We start from the raw sequence: 21,704 nt of genomic DNA, 5'->3' as shown, positions 1-21,704 counted from the left end.
GCAACTGGAAGATATTGTTACCATATTATTTGCAGTGTATTATTAAAATGAGTTAGTAAACATTCATGAATTTTTAGAGGAACGATACACACTTTTTTTCAGAGGCATTAGTGTTAAATATGCACCTGCTCAAAAGAGGTGTAATAATTTTTCCTATTTGAGGTAGTCATCCTGATAGTGTAAATCAAATTTGCTTCTGCAGTACAATAGAGACCACTTAAAAGCATGGGTTGAAACTGAAATCTTCCTGTGAAACCGAGGGTGTGATGTACAGAATATCTGCATTTGACCGAGATCTTATGGGTTTCAGTTTCCTAGCAAGTCCTCAACTCTGTCTACTTCTCAGAAGACTCCTGTGTGTCAGCAGAAGGAAAATGTTATTGCTTGGCTTTTACTTGCTTTAGTAAATGGATTTAAGCGATTAAATTCTGCCATTTAACTATTTATTTCACTAATCTATTTCACTAATCTGTTTCAAATGGATTGGTCAGTAAGCAGGCCTGCTTATATATTCTAGTGGCACTTTTTCTAGTCATTAATTTTGTACAGATTTTATTGTGAATAGTAGTATGTTGAAAGAAGTGTACCCTTCTGTGGTTTTATTGTGTGTTTCCTAAATATGGTCTTAAACTGTGTCTTCTTCCGTCCTTATCTCAGAGGCTCTGTGAAAATTCCGAAGCAGTTGGTGTCATCTTTGATGTATTTTTCACACAGTTACTGCCCGCACTTAACTTAGATCTTCAGCCTGAGCATGATGAAAGATCTGTACCTCTTTAGTGCATGCCTTAACTTTTTGAGTAGTTCGAGCCTTGCAAGAATTTATTGACGTTATGGCCTGTCTGAAAGAACAGGGGCCTTCGATAAACTTCCTCAAACAGCTGGATCTCTTGGTTAGCCATTAAGTGTCTAGAAATAATGTTTAATAATGTAGAAGCAGCACATCTGTCATAATTACTGATTTGACTTCAAGAAATGCTGTGAGTCAAAGTGAGAGAGAAGTGACTCAGCTCTTTATTTTATGACACCTAGTAAGGCTCTAACTTTAATTTTTATTTTTAATGAAAAAAAAAAGTATATATTATACTGTAGAAAGAGAGCGGGAAACAGAAAGAGAGAAAGTCAGTCAAGGTTTCGAATAGGGTCTAATATTTTATTTGTCTGAAGTGCTGAATATTGCTTTTGAAAAATAAGCGTAATGCTGGATCTCAAGTTCCTCAGCAAAAAATGAGAATGTTACAAGAATCTTGACTCTGTTAGGAACTGCAAACATTTGATTTTTAAGTTTTTTACAGTGTTCAAAAAAACTGGTTTCGTCAATGTATCTGCTGTAGAATGATCTCATTTCTACTTCATAGCATGGGCTAACTTGTGAATAATTAATGTGCTTTCGGGCAGGACATTGTTCAGGAAATAACGCCGGTTATCTTGAGTGTTTACTTTGTTCCAAGGATTTAATTGTGCTTGATGTGTGTAAGCAATCACATTTGTTGGGCGTTGGGACTGCGTGTGCAGTTAAAAAATCAAATACAGCAACTGTAGTAATTATTTTGTTGCTCCTGTACCAGCTGCGAATTTAAGGATGATACAGAATGTGGCAAAGCTACATGGCTCACCATGAGGCATACAAATAAAATTCAGTTTGTTTTAAACCAAAACATAACAATTCACTAAAATGAGCATTTGTAGCACTGTGAAATTGGACCTGCTGTAGATCATTCCCTGTTTGTAAGAAAGGTAAAAGAAGAATCCTACTTGGTTTTGGACAAAGCTGGGGCAAAAGCTTTATTTTCAATTTTTTTCCCTGTAAGTAAAGCAGAAGTTACAGCAACATTATTGTTCAGGAAACAGCACTGTGGGATGATTCTGAAATAAGGGGATACAAGGGACTAGCAGCTGCGGTGTGAAATGGGGAATTGCTTTCGTTGTCCGGGCATGGCTCCCCAGCCTCCATGTCAGGGGCCAGGCTGGGTGGATGGGTCCCAGGATTTGGGGGCAGCTGGTGGCTTTGCCTGCTGGCTGGGGATACAGGCAGGGCAGAGTGCTGGCGGGCTGGGGAGCCCAGAAGGACTGGAGTCACCCCATCTGGGGCAGTCTCAGAGCTGCAGATGTTTGGGGCTTATCTCAGGGCTCCTAAGGTCTGAGTCGCGGACATGGAGCTTGGATGAGAAATTCTCAAAGTCTGCTGACTCTGAGAGCTGAAAGTGGATTTTCTTACCGAGAGCTGCTGGGAGCCCTGGCACGGTTGGGTTGCTGTGGGGTGGTGGACCCTCAAAGCCACTTGGGTTGCAGGCAGGGAACCTGATGAAGGAGCTTCAGAGTGGCAAGTACAGGAATCTCTGCAGTGAAGTGGATGCTTTCTCAGTTTTACAGCTACTAAGTTTTCGCAAAATATATCTGTTCAAAGCCACTTCCAACATTGCGTGTTAAGGGCCAGATGATTAATGTAAAATACATTGCATGTGTTTGCAAGGCCCAGTGGTGATTAATAGCTACTAAAAGCCTGCAACAAATAAAGTGCTGTTGTGTCTATTTTTTGAGTATACTATTAATGTAAGTTTGAATACAAATTATTATTTTTTTTTTTTTTTTAATCCATGCTTGGTGGAAACTAGAGCATTTCAAACAAACTTCACTTTTTTTTGGCGATAAAAGGTCTGTTATCTTTAACAAGAAACGTTGACAGATTATATACAGGATGTAACAAATACTGTGCTTTTCAAACAGGAAAAGGTACAGTTGGAAATTGTCCTGGGGTGGTAGTGCTTTCAGTGATTTTTTTTTTTTTTATTTCCTGAATTTTCTCAGTTAGTCTGTATACTGCTTTTTGTTCCCTCTCCATTACAGTTGCCTCTTCCTCCCTACCGTTACATGTATATACCCTCTCTCCCCATCAGTTCTAACTGCGGAGGTCAGTGCTTATATTGTTCATTTGGTTTGTGGAATGAATTATCAAAAGTGACTCTAAGCATCTGTTGATGGAAGACTGTGGTTAACATTTTAAAGTACCATCAGACACTTCTTTATGTGTGGGCTTTAGTCAGTTGTCCATACGCTGCACGTAGCTTGCACTGGCCCCTGCGATTCCTCGGCTGGGAGAGGAGGAGCGTTCCCTTAACTGCGTGTGTCTGAGAGCATCACGGTGCTTCCCAGAGTCCTTGCTCTCTGGTGAAATGCTGTGATAACTGTAAAGGTTTTTCACATAACAGTATTCTTATGAATCCGAGTTAAATCAGAATAAAGTGAGGTTGTAAGGTTTCTCATAGCTGGCATTTGGAAGACATTTAAGTGTTTTTACTTCAAGCACGTACTTTTTTATTCTCTGCACTTACCTTTAAAAGAAAGTAATGCCACAGCCATTTTTTTTCCCATGGTTAGAAGAAGAGTAGCTGCCGGATATTTGAAATACTTGTAACTTTACAGTAATAACTTATTTTCAGTAAGAGAAGGGCCACTGGAGCAGTAGGCAGGGTGCCATATGTTTTGGTATACGTACTGAACATTAGAAAGGAACTTAGCTGTGTAGAGCTTATGTATATAGAGCTTAACTTCAATCCAAGTGGCAGCCTTGGTAGCCAAATACCAACGTATTGGCAGAGCTTTAAAGAGATGCTAGCAGAGGGACGGTGTGACTGGGGAAGAGGACAAGGTGAAAATGTGAACTTAACATTGTCGTTTCATGGCGACTGTTTTCCTAGTTTTGTAAGTTGAACAGTAGTTGAACGCTTTCATCTGAGTTTTTAATTTCGGTTGGAAGAGTATAGAACAAGACCTTTATAGTTAAACACAAGGGGTTAAGCACTTTGTGGCTGTTAACTTTGGTGCTTTATACAGGTGGGATGCGCGAATGAACCTGAAATGGTAGGTGAGGCGCTTTCAAAGGCAGGAAGCCATCTCCTCTGTCTGCGGTTGCTGGGGAACTTGATGGTTCCATGTTGTTTGTAGCTGGGACTCTCCGATGCGTGGTCCATGCTGCACTGACAGGCTGAATTACCAGCTGTATTTAAACTTAGAAAGATCCTGGCTGCTAAGCTGTGCTGATGACCCTAAAGCTGAGTCAATACCTGTATTTTTTTTATCTTGCCGGACACATCCTGACAAGGTGTCACTCACAGATGATTTTTTTTTTTTTTTTTTTTTTTTTTCTCCTTACCCAGAGAGGTCTGTTAATATACTTGTAGGTTATACTGTTTTCTTGGGGTTATTGGTTTCAAGGCCAGCTGAAATAAATAAAGACTAGTTATAAACCACTACAATGTAACTTTATGAATGGAAGGTAGGTAGTTTAGGCTTTCCATGTAGTCATGGACCTCCTGGTGTTCTCTATTGCCACTGCACACCTTCCCTTTGTATTTAGCAAGGTTTTTATTCATTTCTGTGAGGCCTTGCTCTTCTGAAATGTTGAAAAGGCCAAAGGTGTGGTAACAGAAACAGCTTATGTCTTCTCCTACTGGAAGTGATCATTACCCTTTAGCAAGGGCTGGTTAGGACTGTAACCATTTTTACCTTTGTATATTAAAATTATAATGAAAATAGTTTGCTTTTGGTTTTTTTTTTTTTTTTTTTTTTGGCTTAAGGTTTACCACTAGGGTTCACCAAAAGCTTTCTAACAAGCAGCTGAGTGGATAATGTGCCAGAGTGGGGTGGGTTGTGCCACTTACAGGAGCTTGATATGCTATTTTTAAAATTCATCTTTGAAGGCAAAGAAAAGGTAAACTAGAGAATGTGTGCTAAATGAAAACAGCTGTAAAGACAGTGAAGATGTAAGATACAAATGTAGAAAGGAAGATAGCGATCATGGGAGATACCAGATTAAACTTCAGCCATCAACATGGAAAAAGAGGAATTTGCATCCTTCTCACAATAGAAAATGTGAAATAAATTGCGAATAATTACAGGCCTTTAAGTCTTAAAAGTAAGAAAGTGAAGTACCTTCAATCTATTGAAAGTAGAAAGGTGAAGGCAGCTTCTGAAATATCTTGGCAACTTTGAGCTGTGTAGTGAAATGCAGGTTTTCTGTTGTTGTTCCTTACCTCGCCTTCAAGAGTAGGAAAGACAAAGGTAAACCCAGCCAAAAGAGAGACTCTCCCAGTGTGGAGCCTGGGGCAGGGGAGGAGAATACAACCCAAACCCCCTTGACTCCTTGCGTCATTGGCCCATGGGGCTCTTCCAGCAGATGTAGATCTCCTGGCTTTTCCTTGAAGGAAATGGAGAACCGCTAGACAGCACTGTGAACTCTGAAAGCACTCTGTTGTAATACATCATCACTTCTTGTGACAGTGCTTGAAATCTTGAGCTGTTGCTTCCAAATAAGATGAGAAAATGGATCCTCACACTCCTCACCCCCCCTTCTCTTGTTTGTCTAAATGATCTCCTTTTTATTTTTGGGAGCTGCTGTTCCATCAAATAATACATGCACAGTGCCTCAAACTAGTGTTTGACTGGTTTGTGCTTGATGAAATTGGACCACTCTGGGACCATAAAGCCACAATTCTCTGTGCAAAACTGGCAAACTTAAACTTTTGGCATTTGTAAATGCGGTTGAAAGTTTCAAAATAGGCTTGTCTTATTGTATGCAGCCTTCCTAGCACTGGAAGAATATCTTCTGCTTGGTTTTCTTGTACAAATGACAGGAACCTAACAAAACTGGCACTCTTACAAGAATAGTAATTAAACCTGCAATCAAAACTGGGAAGAGGCAGAGTAGAAAAATCATGTGTGAAGCTGTAATGGATATCTCCCTACTGCTACAGAAATATTCAACCTCTTTAAGGGACTGTTTCGAGCGACCGGTGTCTTGTTTTTCCTCTGTCCTCGCCTATTTGTTTAGTTAGATGCTGTTAGATAACTTCAGTTGCACAGGCAAGTAAATGGTAGGAGAAATGGAGTGACTGGACAGCGAGGCCGCAGAGGGGCTCATAACCACCGCAGGAGCTGCGTGGGCTGGCATGTCTGGTCACCTCGAGCCAGGGTGTGGAGAAGGGGCAGGTGGGGCTGGGACGCGTGTTCGCACATCTGCCCGTGCTCAGTCCTTGTTTTTCTTCCCCAGTGCACTTTTGCTCACCTCTTCTCCCACAAACAGGCTTCCTTCTTACTCAGGGCAAATGGGTAGAGAGGTAGAACTGTCATTTTCTCCTGCAGGTTTGTAGGCAAAGCATAATCAAAAGCTGTCGGTGGGATTTTGTGAAGAAGCTGGCACTGCCGATTGCCGCGCTGCATCTGTCTGTGGTGTGCGTAAGGAGTGAACTTTAATTTCCGGTGTGGAGCTTTCACAAGCACTAAATTCTGATAATCTGGACCGGGGATGATGTCTGGGAATTAACCACAGCAAGGCTTATCTGGCCGCTAGGTATGGTACCTTAAGCCCATATCTCCTGCTTCTCAGAAAACTGATAAAGTAGTAAATAGATGAGGTGTGAAGGTAGTTCTGAGAGAGTCAATAAATAGCCGGAAGCTACAATTTAATAAGTGTTTGGACATATCTGGCTCAAATAGCTTATATATTTTAACTCTCTTAAAAGTGATAGATGGAACCTAAATCCATATTCCCTGTGGCATTAGGTATCAGGAGAAATAAGTGGAAGCAACATATTTGAAATCAATAAATTGCTTCTAGGTACAACTTAATGCAGACAGAATTTAGAGAAAAAAGATTGTGAAACAGATACAGGAGTAAAATTTAGCTTTAATTTGCAGACTACAGCAAAACCCTAATCCTGGCTCTTGTGAAAATGGAGATTAGGAAGTTACGGGAGTGAGGAAGTTCAGTGCAGTGGGACATCTCAAACAGAAATAAGCATGCTGAAAAAGTAAGAGATCTGTGGAGTAAAGCTGTTCTCTAGTTTAATGTTATGTGTTTATGGTCTCTTTTAAGGCATTTATTAATTACCTAAGGTCTATTATAAAATTGTGTAATATAAACTACACATGAAATGAAGCAAAGATTCTTTCTCATTTGCATGGGATTTTTGCTGTACTGGAGAATCTTCTGTTTCACTGCTTTGAGCTTCCTTTTGTTGGACCTGCTTGTGGCTCTCATGGGCTGGAACTGCAAGAGGCTTCATCGAGTAGGTAATTAGTGATGCCCTTGCTTTTTATAAAAGCCTTTGTTTTCTGTCTCCTGTGCCTAGCCCAGCAGGTTGTTACCTGGGTGCATGACAGGACTGAAGCAACCCTCAATATATATTTTCTTCTTTCTACCCTGCAGACATAGTGGGGGAGAGCCATAACATTTCATTAGCTCTGCAGATAGAAGCATTTGTTGAAGTGAGGCTTGTCAGAGCATTACACCAAAGGGAGATTAAAATGATCTTCCTGGGGCAGATTCCAGTCAGTCTTTCTTGATTCTGAAATATTCATTACCATTTACAGGAAATTTGTATGAAATTATGACATGTACAAAAAACCATAAAATTTTCATTTTTTAGTTTACCTGTGGCTTTGCTGTCAGCATATGAAGTTAGCTGCTTATGCTTGACTACCATGTTTTTTTGTACCTTAACATACATCACAGTACGTGATTTTTTTTTTTTTTTATTTTTTTTTTCCCCCAGATAAATAGTTCAGAAAACATTTCTGATGTAGGTTTTGTCTTGCAAAACTCAACATCATCAGTTTCACTTAAATATTGACGGGTTGTTTAGAAACTCTGATCTGGAAAACATAATAAAATCCTCTTAATGACTTTCACTAGGTCAGCTTTCTTCTGAGACTATACATAAAGTAAATGGAGGTTTCTAAAGTGTTGTACCAAAACTGAGAATGCAGTTGATTTTCAGTGAGCCCCGTGAAAGCTAGAGGTTCTTCTGGAGCTCACACATCAGCTGTCACCCTTCTAAGGCAGTAGTTAGACTTCAGTAGATGCTCTAAGACAGTCGCTAACGCATCTGCAAGAGTTGTGTTTGAACACACATGGTGAGTTAGTAGAACTATTGTAATCTGGTTTTGTTTTGGTTTGGGGGGGGGGTTACTTGTTTGTTTTTTTTTTTTTTTTTTTTTTTTAAACCCTGTCCCATAGAAAATATTTGATTTAATCTGCTGTTCCGTGGGTTTTGTTGATTTGCTATGCTACCCAAATTACTGAAGGGCTGTTTTTTGCGGGTGCCTTGTTGCAAAAAGTTACTGGATATCACTGATCTGGCCTGTGAATGATATAGACTGAAATAGCTTGTGCATATGAATCTAGGCAATGGCTTTGTCTTTAGGAAGAGGCCTGAAGTCAAGGACAACTTGGCTAAGATCTTGGCTTATTTACGTAGACATCATGTGTGGCTTGATCAAATTATAGAAACTCTGAAACTACGTTATGTCTACATTTGTAAGATGAAAAAGAACTGGTGTAAGGCTGGGTGCATATTTAATATGTGGGTGTTGAAGGTAAATCAGTTAATATTTGCAATGTGCTTTGAAACTTTAGTTGCACGATAATTGCACAAGACTTCTTTTGTTGATGGTTGACTTCAGACTGTTAGTGGCTAAGATAGAAGCACTCAGCCTGTATTTGCTCATTTGAATAACTCTTGTGTTTTGCATATGAAGCTGTATGGGGCGAGCACAAGGAGACAGAAAAGCACTGAATCATAATGTGTGTGCTATTTCTGGAAGATCAAGCAGGCTTAAGACTTGGAGGAGTTACTGGGATTTTTCCAAGTTCTGCCAAGAAAACAAATTCTGCGCACGTTAATCATCAGAATGAGTCGCTGGAGTTATGTTGTTGTAGTGTAGCCTGGCTAAAACAGGCTACTTGACCTTGTTTCTAATGTAGTGGGACTTTCCCTGTGAGACTGATAAATCTCTCATTAGTACTCCTCACGCTGAATTTATTAACACTGATCATAAGTCCTCAATGAAGTGAAAGGAGAGGTTGGAAGGCATTGAGATGACACTTGTGCTCAAGAACAGGATGAAATGCCCACCTCAGAGCACCATGCTATGGCACCTGCATCTGCTGCTGCCCAGGATAATTTGGGTGCCTTGCCATTAGGTGGTACTGTGCTGAACAGGCCCTGTCTGTGCTTAGGCTTTCCGCCAACACACCTCTTGGCTAGCAATGAGATTTCTCCTCTCTTGTTTTAAGGTCTTGCTTTGTTCAAGCAATAGTTATGTGATCCTCTTTTCTCCAAGTAGTGAACTCTTTATTTTGAAGGAATGAGCTCAAATTCAGGCTGCTTTTGCCACCTTTGGCCTATAACACCATGTGCAGAGAGACCTTTGGCTATTTGGTATCAGCAAAGAGCCATGAGAAATGGGTAGCCCATGAGCTCATGTCTTGTTGGAAGCAGCTTTGTTTAGAACGTGGTCATGGATCTATACTGGTAAATGGGGTGCCTTCCCTTTAAGATGTCTATCAGGGAGCTGTTTGGCAAGACAAGTGGAACTGTAGAACATAGAATAAAATCCAGCACAAATCCAAATGTTTATGGTACACAGCACTGTACCCAGAGTTGAAGACAGACATAACTGAACTATGTATTTTGTTCTGATCAACAAAGATAGGAAGCAGATAAGATGTGGAAATGATCAGTCCCTTTCTTGATTGGAAGAAATAAGATATTCAGTGGCTGCAGATGTGGTAGCTGTGGGCTTAGGAAAGTTAGCATTCAAATGGGGAAAAAGTTGAAAGGAAATTATTGAAATACCCTATGGGTACTGTACTGATTTTAGAATGAAATTACCTGCTGCTGCTCAAAAATAAACATTTCTAGGTTTAGCCTTCTTAAACCTAAATCTTTTTACAACCTCAAGTATCCTTAAGTGCCTTAACGCATGGAAAATTTAGTGAGTTGGAGAAGACAAAATGGCACAGTCAGTGTCAATTCCCGTTGTTTGTGCTGAATAAACAGGCAGCAAAATCAGCTGGACATGGCAGAAGTAGTTGAAATGAAAGTTATAATCCAGTTGGACTCTTGATGTTGTTACAAGGTGAATCTTTAAAGTATACTTAATTCTCCTGTTCGTGACTTTGTGCAGCTTGGGTGTCGCCAAGGGTGGATGGGCTGAAGCCTTCCTAGCCAGCTCTGGGTGCCTGGGTGTTGCAGTGCAGACCCCAGGCTGCTCCAAGTAGGAGTACGGCGGGATTAGCCTGTAAGCCTGACGGAAGTGCGGGGAAAAAGTTGGCTTACTCTAAGGATCATCTAGGACCCAGGCTGCAGCCTGTGCTGTGTCTAGAGCAGAGATGGGAGGTATTTAGAGAATGGATTACTTGCTTCAAAATCCCAGTGTAAATAAGACTTGTGCTACTGATGGTCACACAGTAGAAGGGGAATGTAAAGTTTACCATAGTCGATGTTTTGAAGCAATGTTGGTTCTTTCATGTGCCCTTTCTTCTGTGTTGTGTCCTGTGTTCAGTATACCTGTGCCAGGCCTGAAGGATTCTGTTAACATGTGTGCTCTGAAATATGGATTATTTTGTCTACGCTGCTTACAAATATATTAATGTTAGTTTAAGTGTTCAGCTATTGTATTTTTTCAAGTTCGAGTTTGAGGTTACTCAGAAGATACCTTTTAAGTTGCCCTTAGTTTTAGTGATAGCAGCAGACTCCATAAGCTGTTGCGCTGGCCTTGGCTAACTCCAGCCACAAACTTACTATATTTTGAAGGAGTTTGTTGTTTGGAGGCAGTGATAAGGGAAGGTTCCTGGTCATTGAGTAGATTGAATGCGACAGCAACTGGTAGTTCAGTAGTTTGTCCCAGTAGATGCATGCTACCACCTAAACAGCTGAAAAGAGAGGTGTGTGACAGTACACTTCTTATTTGGGAATGGGCTTTCAGCGGTGACTGGAAATATAATAGTATTTTTTTAGAAATGTCACGGACAGACCTGAAAGTATGCATGAGTAAATAAAATTGAGTTATTTGCCTATCATACTAAAAGGAAGAGAGGCAAGGATTTAACAGGTAGTGTTTTAAATCCAGTAAAGAGTGTATTACACGGAATCACAGAATGGCAGGGGTTGGCAGGGACCTCCGGAGATCATACAGTCCAACCCCCCTGCTAAAGCAGGCTCACCCAGAGCAGGTTGCACAGGACATCGTCCAGGTGAGCTTTGAATATCTCCAGAGAAGGAGACTCCACAACCCCCCTGGGCAGCCTGTTCCAGGGCTCTGTCACCCTCAAGGTAAAGAAGTAGTTCTTCATATTCAACTGAAACCTCTTGTGCTTTTTTAATGGTTTTTATTTTTTTTTTCCCCCTCCCCTTAGTTGAACTAGTTAGATCTCATGTGCTCAAACATGTGTTCCTGCTCATTTGGTGTCTTCAGTGGACAGTCCCTGTGCACCTCTGGGTTGGTGCTGGACAGAGAGACGTCCTTTGATAGTGGACGCAGCATCCTGAAGGCTTTATAAAACCTGTCTGTAGTCCAGCAGTAGCTGCTGTTGAGATGTCTACCCACTCAAGAATGAATTACTAAAAATACTCAATTTCTTAAATACAGGAGAAAACAGAAAAGCTTACTTGTGCAATTAGCTCAGTAATGGCCATGTTAATGGAAAATAAAAATAGCAACTTTGTGTATTTGCGGTTTAAATTAGGGCAAGAGGCATGATGGGAGAGTTATTTTTTTAATGAAGACCTGTCTGCATTACCTGACTTTGCCTTTCCTTGTGGAGCTTTAAATAACATACTCGCAGGGTGAACCACATTGTTGTATTTTCATTAATTGTGGATGAAGTAATTTGTTATGACCAGAGTATCTCAGAAATTCAATGAGAAATCAGAAGTCGTATTGCAATCAAGTTGACCCTTTTATATTTTACATCCTAATACTGCTGATAAGAGATGAGTGGGACTGTTTTGAAAGACATTTGCAATCTGCCAAGTTAATACTTTCAGCATGCATTTGAGTGTTTTGTATCATTGGTAAATGCATGCTAGGTCTTCGGAGGTGGGAACTAATACTGTGGCTCTGAGATTTCAAACAAATGCCATCTGGAAGTTCACAATAACTTGTGGTTTTGATTTGTAGTTGCTGTTGAGGGAGCAGACAAAGGGAAAACGCCTGTTTGTTTGGAATCTTTTTTGTAAGACGTTATATGGAAGTTGATAGCTATATCTGATATGAAATATTGAGAACTAGCAAATGGTGTCTAAGTATTCTGTGTGCCAAGGAAAGGTCTGGAAAGCAAAAAGAAAAAAAAAAAACAACCAAAAACTTGCTTTCCCCTGTTCTTCTCAACCTTGTTGAGTATTTTTCCTCTGCTAAGCAGAGCCTATTGTCTAGAAACAAATAACCAACCTTGATGTCCCCAGAGGAAGATGTACCTTCCTTCTGCCCTGATGACTCATAGCATTTCTGAACTAATATTTGTGAAAGAGATGCTTTCCCAATACTTGCTGAGGTCCTTCCATGCCCAGTGGCCCAAGAAATCATTAAATTAACCAGCACCTAATTTCAGTAACCCAGGGCCTAAGAGTGGGTTTCTGTGTCACAGGGATGTTGAAAGAAAATAAGAAGTTTGGTAACTTTGTTCCAGTCAAGATGCTAGATGACTTTTGTTATTGGCTGTGAGATGTTGGCTTAGATTTTTGTGTCTTCTGGGGGGAGATGATTCACATGGAGTCCAGTTGTGAGCACATGGTCCAGATATGTAACTTGAATGTTACTGGGTCTGGCTCCAGAGCATAAAATGCCAAGCAGGGATTGAGGGAAGGGGGCAGAGCTCTTTTGGAAATGAGAATGCATAGGACAAAGCGTTAATGGGGAGGCCCGTAAATGGGAACAGAGGCTAGAATACAGCACGTGAAAACAGAGAAACTGGAGGTACCTCTGTTGTGCAGGAGAGTTTGAAATAAAGGGTGGGAAGGACGATTTGCGGAGAGCTCAGGAATAAGATAAGGAGAGCTGGGGGAAAAGGCCGTGGGAGAGCCTTCTCTGACTATAGAGAAAGATCGTCTTTCAGACTGAAATTACACAGACTGATGTACAGGGTTTGAAAGGATCTCATACAAATTATGAGTCATGTTTTTTGAGTAAGCAGTGCTGAGCAAATCTGTTCTTTTAGGGCTTCACTATCTGTGTTTCTTCTACGTCAGTGCTCTGTGTGTGTGTTTTGATTTTTTTCAAGGAGATGTGGTTTGGGGGGGATTGGAAGAAAACAAGTTTTGGAAAAAGAATTGAAAGAAAAAAGGCTTAAGTTAAAACCCCAGGTCAAAACCAAGTCAATTGTTTAATTTTCAACTGATAGTATTAGTATGGTGGTCTTAAGAAGTTCTGCTGATTTATGATTTCTAAAATGATAACAAACCCAAAAATGCTAGTTAGAAAAGAATTGTAAATATTGTTTTCCTCTGTAGGTATACTGATGTTTCAGACTCTTGCCATTTTATCCTCTTAGTATTGCCTAATGCGGCCAATTCATGTTTTCCAGAGCTTCCCAATTAAGTTAAGTGTTCAGAAGTTTCCATGACCTTTAGGTTTCTTTGTACTCTATGTTGTTTTGCAGAGAGTATGATAGACTTTGTGGTTTACTTCCAGTGTAGCCTTTCTTTTATGGAAAAGATGTCACAATGCAAAAAGGCCATGGTTTTGAGTTGTGTTTCTGAGCATTAATACAATGCTGTTTTGACGTAACTTTTTTTCTTAAAATGTCTTAATGTACAGGAAACTGTTTAAGTAGCTCAAAAAATGGTCAGCAGCAAAGTATCATCATTTGAAAAGTATCATTAGGATGAACATATGGAAAAAACAAGTTGAAGAAAAAAGATCCCCTTAGAGAAATTTGTTGCAGGATATAGAAAAGGACAACTATATCCCATGCTCATTATGGTAACTGATGTTCACTGTGCTTATGGTTCTTGCATCAGTTTTGCTTGTCGCAGCGTGTATGACTTGCTGCGAAACTTTCTGTAAAGCTTAGGTTGTCCTCTTCAGTCAGATCTGTGAGAGTTCCCAACCACAAGCCTCTCTTCACTGAAATTTTGGAGGTTTCTCCAAAACGGAGAAGTGGAGGTTTCTGAGGATGATGGCCATCAGCCTGCTGAATGATTCCCAGCTTCACTGTCACCTCCTAAGGTAGAGGCCAGAGGTGGAAAAGGTGGCAGGTGGAGATCTTCCAAGGGAGGGTGCACGGGCTGCCCTAGTAGGCACAGCGCTACATTCATACGCTGTTTACTGTCCAGACCTAAATACTTCACATCTGCTTACCTGGAGTATAAACAGAGAAACCTCAGGTCTGTCTTCCCCTGCCTGTGTAGGCATGTATTTAGAAGCCCAAGCTTATTTGTCAGAGCTATTTTACTCTTTCTTTGGGCACAGGCTGCACTCTAGCAACTGCTCGTGTCAGAACACTGATTAATATATATACATATATGTATATTAATATATGTATAGCCAGTCCCCCTGCCTCAAATAAAGAACCCTTACCCCTGGTGTTGCTTAATACTTAGTAGTTATGAAGCCCAAGGTTTTCTTTTATACATGCCATCTTGGATCGGCTGTTGTGGTCCATGTTTGTTTCGGCATGTCCATCAAGGCCTTGTGTTTAGTGTAAGCGCATCAAAAGTTCTGAAAGCAAAACTTAACCACTGTCAAGTTGCGCTTGCAATGTTGTGAACGTGCATATTTTCCTGCACCTTGATACAAAAATGCCCTGGTGGTAAATAGTTTTTTTTAAACTGCGATTTGCTTGAGAAAATACAGTAGATCATGGTGAGTCTACACCAGTGTATGTAATTCTTTTATGTATGAACAATGCAGAAAAGAAAAAAGAAAATTCATTTATCATTTTGAAGTGCTGTGGTATGAACTCTTATTAATAAATACATATAACTCATAAATATGTGTGTGTGTATTTATAGATATACATAATCAAAATCTGTGTGTGTATATATATAAATATATCCGTATAAGAGAGAACAAGGGTTAATAAGAAAAAAAATCAAAAAAATAGAAACAGAGATAGAACAACAAAATATTATAAAATAATACTATTGCTGTAAGGAGAGGACAAGCCTCTGCTACACTTCTGTTTTTCTTAAATGATTTTTAGATGTATACCTTTATGAGACTCCTTTTCCCCAAACTGCTCAGAAGATTCTATTCTGCAGAAGCCTTTAGTCTGCACCCTGTGTTCTGCAGAGGGTGAAACCTGCGAAGAAATGAACCTGAATGTATGTGGGAGATTTTTTTTCTATGTGTAAAATATGTGCAAGCATTGCAGTCATCATCCCTCAGACTCCTAGTTGAGGAGCTGATACATTAGTAGCCTGGAATCCAAATTGCTGTATAAAACGATTCCTGTTGGGTTAGTGCATAAGGTCTTCCTAAACTTAAATGTGTTAGTTTTTCCGATGCTATTTTGAAGAAAGGAGTTTTATTTTAGCTTTAGGGGAGAAGTACTGTCACGGGGAGGCTATCTCTCCCTTTACACATGGAGCTCATGGTACAAGGAAGAATAGAAACCAAGCTCAAGATTGGTGTTCTCTGTATTAAGGCATCTCTCCTCTGAATGAAGACATCTCTTGAAAATTGCTGTGCTCTGCAGTGATGTGTGACTGCTACTGAAACTCTTGCCTGCTAAAAGTATTCCCAAGCCTCCTGTCTGACTGACAGCATTGGCCTCTTGTTACTTAGCCTGTGTGTGTCCCCCCCCCTCCGCCCCCATTCTCAGGTTTCTCTATTTTTTTACCTATAATTATCTTTCTAATAGTAATAGTATGTTCATCAGTCCAAAAACATTGTCTTCCTGCAGTCTGTGTTGGAGGAGAAATTCTTTGGCTCGTTCCATTTTTGTTTTGACTTCTGTATAGACTAAAACTGAACTTGGTCCTCTTTCCCAATATGTCAAGACAGGGTCAGACCTTGGTACATTTGCTTTATGTTTAAGGTAGCTAAAGGTCTGAACGTTGTTTTGGTTGGCTCCTTTGTAGCCTTTCCCTGTCATAGAAGAGGCCAGTGTTTGATTCAAGTTAATGGTGTCATCTCTATAGGCAAAGATTAGAAACCTTCTGAATGTTTTCTCTTATTTAACATAAGTAGGTTCTTCGGTTGCTACTTTATGTGGTGTTTTCATTTTTCCTCCTTACTAAGTGAAGTAACTGATAGTTAATTGTAAAGGATCGTTTCTTTGGGGAAAACAGCAGTGGGACAGTAGGAAAGATTTTTCATTTTTAGCATTTAGAGTCATAAATATGTGCATGGGGGAAAAGCATATTCATGCCTATGTGGATACATTTGTGATGAGTGCACACGTAAACATGCTTAAATATTTGCAAGCTTTCTTCTGCTTTAGCAGGATGTCAGTTCAAATAAGGCATCCTAAAAATGATGGTTTAGCTCTATATGTTGTTCATGGGCTTATGTCATGTGAAGATATCTTGGTCAGTACTTCAGTACTCAGGATGGACTGAATAGTAGCAAGAGTGGTGCAAATTTGCTTATCCAAACTGATACAAACTATTCTGATGAATGCTGGAGCACTTGAATACTTGAGATGGATTATCTTCATTCTTTTATTTAAAATAGAAAAGTAGCTATGCTAGTAACTTTGTACTATAGGTCATGTTTTACAGGATTAGAGTTTATATATGTGCTTCTACAGATAATTCTGGGATTCAGTTCTGATAATGAAGTTAGATGTATCAGTAGGTTGTGAACATACAAAAAGGTTTGGTTCTTGAAGAAAATCATATGCTTATCTGAATGGAGGCAGATACTTGTTGCGTGAATATCTTCTGTCTGAAAATTGCTGAACTATAATAATACCATAACCAAGATATAATCCAAACTAGAAATACTCATGTTTCTTTCCAAATTAGCTATATTGACTTTTCTCTTTAGTAGAGGTTCATGCTTCATAAATTCTGATTTGTCTCTTTTCTAGTACTAATTCACAGTAGAGCTGAAGCAGGGATTTGGTTTTGCTAGTGAAACCTGCTTTTGTTGACCACTTAATCTAAAAAGCACCCTTATGCGTTTTGGTGATCTTTTTGCCTTTGTGTAGGCCAGATCTTTCTGGGTAGTATGCATTTTTGGGAGCAGCGACCATTTTTCTTAACTTTGTTTTTCATTATATGCAACCTAGAGGCATCTCAGCTGGTAAATGAGAGAACTGTTCATTCTTCCCTTGCAAAAAAAGTGCAATGGAAATGCTCATGTGTATATTTGGTTTTGTTTCTAAACCACAAAGCAACAGAAAACCCCTTCCAAGAATGTAATTGTTTTAAATGTTGAATATAAAGTAATTTTGCAAATAGTCAACTTATTGATAATGGCTGTTTAGACTGTTTTTGTATGATATACAGTAGAAGTTGACTGGTTGGATTCTTAACTGATTCTTAACACAGATTTGTATCTTTCTGTCTTCCAGATAACTCTGCTGAAGCAGATTTATGGTTGCTGAACAGTTGTACAGTAAAAAATCCTGCTGAGGACCACTTCAGAAACTCAATCAGGTAAGTTGTTTCCCTAAAAAGCTACTTAATTATCGATGAATGTTGCATGTTTCAATTTTAAAAGCTTCATATTTTCAATGTAGAAGTAATTTTGTGGTTTAGAGCAAGAATTGTGCTGAATTTGAGTGTTATAATGATGAATTCTTTAGAATGGATTTGTAAGGTGCAGTGTTGTTTGTTTTTTTTTTAATTAGCTATAATTTGCAAGTGATTATCAATACACTTATTTAGGAGAACTGCTGACATATTTAGATAGGGGCTTCTATGTCACTTTTTAAGACAATGTTGTAATATTCTTCTGAAGAGTTGAATATTTGTTTTTTCAAAAGCGTGAATTGTTAGGCTGTTTCTTTTTCCCTCTACTTAAATTTTACATAATCAGGCCCTTCTAATTAAAAGGATATCAGGTACATACTTAAAACTAACTATTTCACTATACATTTTCTTAAAAGGTGAACTGATTCGCCTATAATAGAAATCTTGTGAAGAATGTGTTTTATTTCTCTGTAACGTTTTGATGGTGTTGAAAAATATGACGTGGTAGCGACTTCAGCCTCTGACTTCTGCAGAATTACAGTTCTGATGAGAGTAACTGGAAAACCTGTACACTTATAGAATCATAGAATTGTTTGGGTTGGAAAAGACCTTTAAGATCATCAAGTCCAAATGTTTCCCAGTATAAATAAATATTGCGGTATGTTTATTGTAGATTTTACCTTTAGTAAACAAGTGTGGCTATTTATGCAGTCATTTACTTAATGTGGTGCAGTGTGGATGGGCTGTTTGTTGAAATCCATTTTGGTTAGAAAAACGTAGTTCTTGGTAAGCAGTTGGCACGCTCAGGAAGGTAGAGAGGAGAGAGAAGCTGGATGTGAAATATCTGCTTGCAGTGCTGGAGTTACTAACAGCGCCCCGGGGCTGTAACCTGGAACAGAAACCGTTTGCCCGCAGTAGGAGGCACAGCAGAAGCTTCCTCCAGCCCTCAGAGAGCTCCGCTTCCCACTGCTGGTGCTGCACTTGGTGATGAGACTGGCTCTTTGGCTTTTTTTTTTTTTTTCAGTGTTGCAAAAAAAAAAAGCAAAAAAAAAAAAAAAAGCGCTGTTCCCAGAATACTTCCAGTTAGTGTGTGCTGGCCAACAGAACTGATGACAAGATCTTTTCCAGTTCAGTTGTGGCCATCTTTCTATTTTACTAATCCTATGCCAAAATTGATGTGGTATGGTGTGTGTCCTTTAACCAGGAGAATAGAGTTGGTTAAGAAAGAGGGTCTAACTAAAAGCAAATGACCAAAAGTATTTCTTTGAACTTCATGTTTCTGTTGACACTCTATTAATGAGCCTGATGTTATTTGTAGCCTGGGTTTATTCCTCTTTTTCCTGACTTCTCCCTATAATCTTCCTGACCCACGAATACTCTGGTGGTTCTCCCATCTCTTCTCTTTGCTGAGAATCACTCCTTTCCCGTAGCATGCATCGTTCCTTCTCTACTCTCAGATCCTGGCAGTTCTTAATTATGGAGAAGGACAACTTTATTTTGTTGTTTCTGACTGTTTTGGTTTTTTTATAATGTTCATTAAACATCGGGGAGAGAACCATATGTGGGTGCTCTTTCATGGGACTTGGAACTAAAAGACTAAACACCCTTCATCTCAGACAAGCGCAACTACTACTGTATTTGGGTTTTACAATAGTGAGGAAAGCTTGTATCTCTAAAGAACACAACTTCTCCCAAATGCATCCTAACTTGTTACAGCAACAAACCCAATGCATGAAGCTTGGATGATACAAAGCTAGCTGCCGTTATATCCTATCATAACAGCTCGTTGGTAGCTATGGAGAACTTTGTTTTTCTCAGCTGAGTAACAAATTAAACATTTAGCATTTAGATTGTCAAAGCAAACATACTTTGAGTGGAAAAATTAATACTCAGCACAGAAAGATTTTTCTTTCAAATAAAAGAAATGTAGGCTGGAAGTGTGACATAGCATTATGAATGTCATGTGGGAGAAGTGTTTCAATTTTGTTTCTCTGCCCTCCACAACAGTTTCTGCTACCTAACTTTCCTTGCAGTATCTGCCTTTAAAATGCACTGATTCAAACCAGTGGTAGTGTGTTCACACTGGTGGTTGAAGAATGGCTGAGAAGCTGTTCCCTCACTAATACCGTGTGCCAAGGGATGTGTCAGGACCTAACAAGTCCTGTAGGTTCAGCCTTTTTTGATCTGGTGTTCTTTTAAAAACAGAACAAACCCATGCCCAAACTCTATGAACCTTTGCATTGGATGTGCAGACGTGTATATAGCTTATACAAGCCAACTGACAGTTTAATCTCTGTGCCTTTTTGTGTAGCTCTTAAAAGTAGTCTGCTGCTCTTCAGTATGAGTAAAGTTGAAGCTGCTGGGCTGGGGTGACAATACGGAGGGCAAAGAGTTGCTTAAAGGCCATGAGCCTGTGGATGGGAATTGAGAGCTTTTCCTGTGCAGATTTTATTCTCAGTTGGTTAATCATAAGGTAAGACTAAAGGCAGAGGTAGGCAATAGTAATAAAGAATCCCCAGTATAATTAAATAGGTGGACTTTAAGAAATAATAATTTGTATCCTTCAAAAGAAAAATGAAGGCTAATTCAGGAAAAGTAGGAAATAGAATTAACTACAGGAGATAACTTCTGTCAAGCAAGTTTGTGAAGACTAAGGTGACTGTAAAGCAAATAGCTAGGCAAAGAAAAAGAATCCCTTGAACAAGTAAAAAGAAGCAAAAGAAGGAAGAAACTAACATTAAGAAGTGAGGCGAAGAACACCACAGAGAAGTAGCCTGCATTTGGTATAGGGGAGCTCAGTTATGTTGCAATAACTCTCCTCTGTTTTAATGCTCTGCTAACTATCACAGAATATGCATTATCCCGAGCCCTGGCTTCCCAGAATTCATAAGTGCATGTAACTCCGTGGCTGAAAGCACTTGGCGATGAAAGGTTTGCTAGTAGCTCATTTTGGCAGGATCCTACCTTAGGACAGGAGGAGCGGGAGATGGTCTGTTGTTTAAATGGCTCCAACTTGCAGCGGTTATGAAATGAGAACACGCGCTTCTCGGAGGGGGAAGCGAGAGCGTGGAGTGCAGCGGGGCGAGGGAGGGAAGGGCAGAGGAGCGGGCGCATGGTGTTGCTTGTGCAGCTGATGAGCCATCACTTATCACGTGGGGTATGTAGAGATGAATGAATTCTGTCTCTTTGTCTCTCCCTATGATCTAACAGCGCAGTATAGATAGTACTGCGTACACAGAACAGCTGAGGTTGTCAGGGACCTCTGGAGATTGTCCTGTTCAGCCTCAAAGCAGGGACAGCTGGAACAGCGGCTGAGGGCTGTGCGCAGACACGTTTTGAGTATCTGCAAGAGGTTTCACAGATGCTCTGGGCAGCCTGTTCCAGTGTTTGACTGTCTTCATCGTAAAAAAGGGTTGTCTGTTGGTCTGTTGCCTTTTGTCCTGTTACTGGGCACTGCTGTGAAATGCCAGGCTCCATCATCTCCTCTCTCCCATCCCCCTCCCCATCAGTGCTTATACATGCTGGTGGGATTCCCCAGACCCTTCTCTTTTCCACCTCTCTCAGCCTCTGCTTGTATGTCAGGTGCTCCAAACCTTTGGTTACCTCTGTGGCCCTTCCCTGGACCCCTTCCAGTTTGCCCCTGTCTCACCTGTACTGGGGAACCCAGAACTGGACCCGGTGCTTCAGATGTGGCTCTCGCCAGGGCTGAGCAGAGGGCAAGGATCATCTCCTTCCGTCTGCTGGTGATGCCACACCAAGTGCAGCCCAGGAGGCTGTCGGTGGCCTTTGCCCCAAGGGCTCATTGCTGGCTCATGGTGGTGTCCACCAGGACCCTCAGGGCCTTTCCTGCCGGTTGGCTCCAGCCCGCCCCAGTGCATGGGGCTGTTCATCCTCAGGGACAAGACTTGGCACTATCCCTTTGTTGAACTTTGTGAGGTTTACACATCACATTAGTTTAAGAAAATCTCATTTTCATTAAAATCTATATTAAAATAAACTCTATAAAGAAAGTAATTCATTTGGGCTAACTCAGTGTTTATTGTGAGTGATCTACTTGTCCTCATAAAGATGTGACTATTCTTGGGTATGTTATGTAGGCATTTAAAAATACATTCCTGCAATGAATTTCTCTTCTGAAAGAAAAAAGAAGGGCTTTTGTTCCATCAAGGGCTTGTATTTTGGTTGGTGATGGATATACCTTTAGTAAAGTAGTTACTGGACATTCCTGGGAGTTAGAAGCTTTTGGAAAGATCCAGGAGTGATGAATGCCTCTGATATATA

The 21,704-nt window shown here is 40.1% G+C and overlaps 1 protein-coding gene across 1 annotated transcript in view; it reads left to right on the top strand.

Moving 5' to 3' along the window:
- CDKAL1 (CDK5 regulatory subunit associated protein 1 like 1) overlaps window positions 1–21,704 on the top strand; it is a 418,320-nt gene that overhangs the window by 52,852 nt on the left and 343,764 nt on the right. The window contains exon 4 of the mRNA XM_009637900.2: window positions 17,303–17,387. Within this exon, the coding sequence (XP_009636195.2) occupies window positions 17,303–17,387 (85 nt within the window). The remainder of the gene's footprint in view (window positions 1–17,302; window positions 17,388–21,704) is intronic.

This window comes from Egretta garzetta, unplaced genomic scaffold, assembly GCF_000687185.1.
Source record: "Egretta garzetta isolate BGI_Z169 unplaced genomic scaffold, ASM68718v1 scaffold14, whole genome shotgun sequence".
Taxonomy (NCBI): Eukaryota; Metazoa; Chordata; class Aves; order Pelecaniformes; family Ardeidae; genus Egretta; species Egretta garzetta.
This window is presented reverse-complemented; position numbering and strand designations above follow the sequence as displayed.